Genomic DNA, 5,822 nt, shown 5'->3' on the forward strand with positions numbered 1-5,822 from the left:
AGTGTATGTGTGTGGGCTTGTACCTCATCCACTTTCCAAAGCTGCATCTTGTCCTGGTGAGGGAAGGAGTAGGTGCTGAGCTTGAGCATCATTCAGCTCCCGAAGTCCCATCCTGTCCTGCTGGGGGAGTGGTTGGGTGCTGGACTTCGCTCTTATACTCTTTCCAAGAGCTCATCCTGCCTTGCTGAGGGAAGGGTTGGGTCCTGGTTTGGGCCTAATCCTCCCTCCCAGGATTTCATCCTGCTCTGAAGTGGCTGCTGGGGCTGTGGCCTTTTCTTCCTCCTTCAAGACCCCATCCTGCCCCGGACCAGGGAAGGGGTGGCTGCTGGAGCTGTGCTATTACTTCTCTCAGCCCTGTCCTGGGCTGGATGCTGGGGCCTTGTGGTTTTCTTCAGAGAGGGCCAGACTCAGTGGTGAGGCCCTGAGGGTCAGCCATGATCTTGTGGTTTAGAGAAGAGAGGTGTGTGTGGTGCTGCCAGGCTGCTTGTGGGGAGGATGCCTCTGTAACCCCAGGGGGTAATGAGCTGGGACTGGGGCCCTGCTCTGTGGTGTGCAGGGGGGTGGAATGGAGTAACCCTTGAAGCTGCTCCCTGCCCCACGATGGGCGTGGGGCTTCCTCCCTGCAGCAACACAGCCGGCTGCCAGGCCCTGCTGTGGTTTGGCTTCTGAAGGATGCTGTGCCCTGGAGCATTGTGGTGTGGGGAGGGCAGCACTTGCAGCTCTACTGAAGGAGAATCATTTTGCTTTTCTATGGCGCTGTTGGCCCTTGGCAGCATGGGCCTGCACTGAGATGCTCCTTGCCTAAACAATGAGGAAGGAAGATGCTTTTTGCAGGTCACTCTGTGGCTGGTTATGTAATGGCAAATGCCCTCTGAACTCAGCATGCAGAGGAGGTGTGTGAAGGCTTGATGTGTGTGAGAGCTTGCCTCTTCTCTTCCCCTAAAGAGGCTTTCCTGGAAGAATGACCCACGAGTGAATTTCTACTACTTCTCTTTTCCTGTGGGCTGAACCCCCAGAAGACTTTTTCCAAGAGATTGCCAGATGCCTGGGTAGTGAATCCAAATCTACAGGCAGTTGGCTGGGCTGTTGTGAGCCACGTCTTGTCTTGCTGGGCTTTCTGGGCCCATGGCTTAAACCACAGCACGGAGGGGAACAAACTGCCTGGAAGTGGCTTTTCCAGAGCTGTGGTAGGGGTGTGTGCTCTCTGTTAGCATTTGAGCTCAGTTGCTGTCATCCCTCCTGATGCTATTAGCGTATGTTAATAGCAGTGCTCTATTAAACACTGTATCTAAAATGTATAAATTAAGGTTGCAATAGAAGCCTTCAACTGCAGGCAGAGTGAAGAATTGAAGTATTGTAATCATAGGGCTGCAATTATGTAACTGGATTCTCTTTCTCTCTGGGTAGCAGGCTCCTTTAATTGCTGTAACAAAGCTACTCCTTCAGTTTTCTGGGACTACTCCAGGAAGTGATCATTGCAGCAGATTTTCTTCACTCCCCAGTAGAGCTAAAAATGTGTAGTTTCACTGTTTCAAAACATGCTTGGTAGTATCATTCAAGACCTACAGCGCTGTAAAAAGACTTAGGAAACTTAATGGTGCTCTGCAGGCTTAATGGGAGGCACTCCTTGTCATTAAGAAGCTTATTCCCACAAAGTTTTAACATGCTCTGGTAAGAGCTGCAGTCAAGGTGAGCAGCTGTGGTCCTTCTTGTGAAGACCTTTGCTTGACTGGTCCCCTAGATAACATGTGCCTCCTGATTGGGCCTTATGTAGTGCCAGGGGTCTGTTGGAGAGTGGCAGCCAGCAGCAGGACTGCACAGGGCTCCTTCTGCAGGATAAGTGTTGTGGCCTTTGCTTGAAGAAAGGCTGCAGGGCTGGCATTGCTTTCTAGAATAATACTAATGGCACTGGAAATTTCCCAGTGCTCAATGTCTCCCTGGGAAGGCCATGGCAGATCTATGTGAGTGGCTTCAGTGACTGGTGTGACACACCTGAACTGACACAGAGTGAAGAGGGCTGCATGCTCAGCTGTAGGATACAGCTTTTGAGTTTTACTAGCACTGGCATGCTGGTGTCTAGCATCTGTGGTGTGGTTCTTGGGTGGGAGGGCAGAAAGGAGACTTCTTTGCCAGGCCCTGGCTGTGCCAGCTCTGTGGTGGGTCTTGCTTCCCCTGCCCCTGTTTCTAGGCTGCAGCATGGTGTTAACCTGTTTCTAGCTCGTCAGACCGGCTTTGTCCCGTGGGAACAGCTGAAGTCTGGGTTTCTGTGGCAAAGCAGCAGTGAGGTGAGGGAATGATAGGCTGAATGTGGAACACCATCACTCTTCCAGGCTAAACTAGTAACTATAACTCCTGGGATGGTGGTGGAATAAAAGCACTGCTGCTAACATGCTTCCTGAGTCTCCCTACTGGTGATGGGCAGTCTGGGATCTTGCAAGGCTCTGAACAGATGATGCTCCAAACCACTGGTGCTCCTGGAAGGGAAACTTGGCTTTAGTCTACTGATCTATAGGAGTGTTCTGGCTCTCTGCAGATCCCGTCTCCTCCCACACAGTAAGCTTTTTCTGCACGTATTTAATGCAGGTGTTGATGTTGGACCATCTTTATCTAACCTCCAGACAGTGCCAGCGCTACAGTGCCCCAGCTGTATGGTGCACCTTAGGCTACAGGGACTACTGGAGGCTACCCTGTTAAACTCACCCTGGCCATAACAGGGGGGTTGTAGTATCTGCTTGTGACGCAGCCTGCCATAGAAAGGACAACCTCTAATGCACAAGAAGCTTCTCCTGCCTTGGGAAGGAATTAAAGGATTCTATGTTCTGTCTTAGGTTCACGATGTCTGACAGAAAGGCTGTGATCAAGAATGCGGACATGTCTGAGGACATGCAGCAAGATGCTGTGGACTGTGCTACACAGGCAATGGAGAAGTACAACATAGAAAAGGACATTGCAGCATATATAAAGAAGGTAACTACGGGATGAGGGGGCTGCTCTGGCTGAGACTTCCTGAAGCTGTTAAGTGTGTGTGCCTGTCATGAGCCTGAGTGTCTGAGACTTCATCTCTGTGTGCTTGGAGGGAGAAGGTGCTTTCTTCTTGGCTTTTTTACTGCTGTTCCCAAGAGGATGGAATGACTTCTCCAAGGTCAGAGGAGGGCTCTGGCAAGCTCTGAGTGATGTTGAGTGCTGTCCCTCTGGATTTGCCAGCCTAGAAAGAGCTGGCAAACTGCAGTCTCTGTTTAGGACTTGCTCCAGAGATGCTGCTGCTTCACTTGCAGTACCAGTGCAGGGTGGGATTACTGATTCACTCACAGTGGGCAGCTGTGCACGTGCAGTTCTCCACGCTGTGTTCCCTGCTCTGGGGTGGGTGGTGTGGAGGAGGATGGGGCCTTGAGCTATCTGGTGGGATTGTGCAAGGTATTGCTTGAAAAACATGCAGGCAGCTGCCCTGGCTTGTGAAGAGGTGTCTCCTCATGTGCAGGAGCTCATGCTTGATGGCATCTGGGGAGCCATCAGTTCCCTCTGTAGCTGCTTCTCTGAATGGTCAGGCAAAGAGCTTTTGAAGGAGCAAAGTGTGACTTCATAGTGTAGTCCCAGCACCTGGCTTTTGGGCCTTGCTTGTAATCTAAGCTTGAGTAGAAAGGATTCAAAGGTGTCTCCTAACCTTTCTGATCACTTTGAGGCAAGACTTGTCTCAAACTGCTTGGGGCAGTGCAGCCTGTGAAGTGAGTGAGTGCAACAAAAAAGGCATCTGCAAAGAAGCTGGCCTTTATTTCCTGTGAGTGTGCTGGGAGGAGGAATGCAATTTGGTGGCCCTTCATGCCCTGGCAAGAAAGCCTTTTCCTTACTTCAAAGGTTACCTGCAAAGAGCTCAAACTGTCTTGCTGCTGTCTGAGGACTAACACTGGCTTTAATCTTTAATGTTTGGTCTGTTCTTTTGACTGTGTCTTGGTGGAGGAGAGGGTGTTCTTGGGAGTTGTGTATTAACTAGAGGGAAGAAAACGGTCTTTAACCCCATCTTACCTGCAAAGTAGAAGACTATTAAGCCAGCATTCATCTTGCTCACCTCTGACCTCTTAGGTCTCCATGTGCTGCCTGGCCTGTGAAGTTGCCTGCTTGCTTTCAGTGCACATTTTCTCCCCTTCATGTGAAGAGACCCAAACAGCAAAAGCCAGACTTCTCCTTGCTTTTTTTAGGTGACCTTTAAGCTGAAATGCTTTGCTGGAGCAGACATGCCAGAATCTTATTTTTTTGTGAGTGGGTTTGGAATGGGAGAGGGGAAATATTCCCCTGAGCTAGCCTACACGCAGGGTTTGAATGGACTGTACCAGTGAGAGCTCTTGTGTCTGCTCGTTCTGCCCAGGGCTGATGGGTGCTCCAGGTCTCGGGAGCTGATTTACTTGTGTTGGATCCTTCAAACTATCCAGTGCAGAGGACTGGGTGCTTAATATGATAGTGTCTTGCAGTGGGGAATCAAAAGATGCTGGAGGTGGGAGGAGAGGCAATAGTGTGTGGACAGAACCAGCTAAGAATTTGTGCTTAGAACTATTTTCATGTGGGCTTTCTTGGCCTTAATGCCTCTCTTCTCTTTCTTCAGGAATTTGACAAGAAATACAACCCAACTTGGCACTGCATTGTTGGCAGAAACTTTGGCAGCTATGTAACACACGAGACAAAGCACTTCATCTATTTTTACTTGGGTCAGGTTGCAATTCTTCTCTTCAAGTCTGGATAGGCAGTAGGAGCAGGTGAAATTTGGACTGTAATGCACTGATGGCTGAAGCCACGACTCCCTTTAACATGGCTATGCCGCTGCATGGACTGTATACTATATTTAATGTGTATATGTTGCAGTAAAAATCTACTTCTGTTTAGTTGCCTGGGAAGAAGGCGGCATTTTTTTGTTACTGCTTTTTTTGGTTGTATTGCACTAGGAAACCTGTAAATGCTTAAAACAATGGCCTTTACGTGGGAAGAAATAAAACTATTCCACAACAGCTCCCTCAGTGGTAACTCCTTCTTTGAGGCTGGGAAAACTTCTTTGGGCAGGCCAAAAGATCCTGACTTCCTTACTGAGTTTTATTAGACTGTTAATCTTGTAAAGAGGAGCAAAGCCAGTGTGAGCCTCTGTACCCACCCTGCAGACTGTAGAGAGCTGGCTCTCCCAGTAACCTCAGTGCAGGTACTTAGACCTTCCCTGAAAGCTGGTGGGGTGGCTCTTGATTACGTGGCTTTCACACCCAAGTTGATCTCCACCTCGGACTGTGATAAACAGGCTTGCAGCTGGCACCCTCGGTGTTCTCTTTCAGTGTCCATCACTGTATTTTTGGCGCTGCTGAAACATTGACCTAGACTTGTAAGCGACTCAGCCTGGTCTAGAAGACTTTAACAGCCATCCCCCTGAGCTGCTGCTTGCTGCAGAAAGTGGCATCCTGTGGCTGAAGTCTTTAGACCTTGATACTGAGATCTAAAGCCACGTGGCCCCGTCCCCGCAATGGAGTAGGATTATCAAATTGGTGACTACTGACAACAGCTCTATTTGGCATGTTCTTAGCCAGTTGTCTCAACACTGCCTTAACTTGATGCTCTCCTTAAAGCAAGCTAGTCATGTGGAAGACTTGTAAGTGGCCACTGTCTCCTTTTTTTTCTTATTTTCTGTAGCTGATAAGCTATTTCTGGAGGACTGTCCTCCATGTTCCGATATCTGCTTTTGTTCTTAAAGCACAGTACCAAGAAGTTAAATTTACATGTGATGTTTGTGTGAAGGAAACTCATGTGACATCTGCTTCAAAGGCAGACAAATGTCTTGGTCTCCAATAGGTTCA

At 49.1% G+C, this 5,822-nt stretch overlaps 1 protein-coding gene across 1 annotated transcript; it reads left to right on the forward strand.

Moving 5' to 3' along the window:
* Positions 1–2,814: 2,814 nt before the first annotated feature.
* LOC104411587 (dynein light chain 2, cytoplasmic) lies at positions 2,815–5,587 on the forward strand. Its single transcript, XM_010022043.1, has 2 exons — positions 2,815–2,967; positions 4,595–5,587. Exons 1-2 carry the CDS (start codon positions 2,815–2,817, stop codon positions 4,730–4,732), a joined length of 291 nt encoding a protein of 96 aa, XP_010020345.1. The 3' UTR covers positions 4,733–5,587.
* Positions 5,588–5,822: the final 235 nt, after the last annotated feature.

The sequence above is a fragment of the Nestor notabilis genome, unplaced genomic scaffold, assembly GCF_000696875.1.
Source record: "Nestor notabilis isolate BGI_N333 unplaced genomic scaffold, ASM69687v1 scaffold29410, whole genome shotgun sequence".
Lineage (NCBI taxonomy): Eukaryota > Metazoa > Chordata > Aves > Psittaciformes > Psittacidae > Nestor > Nestor notabilis.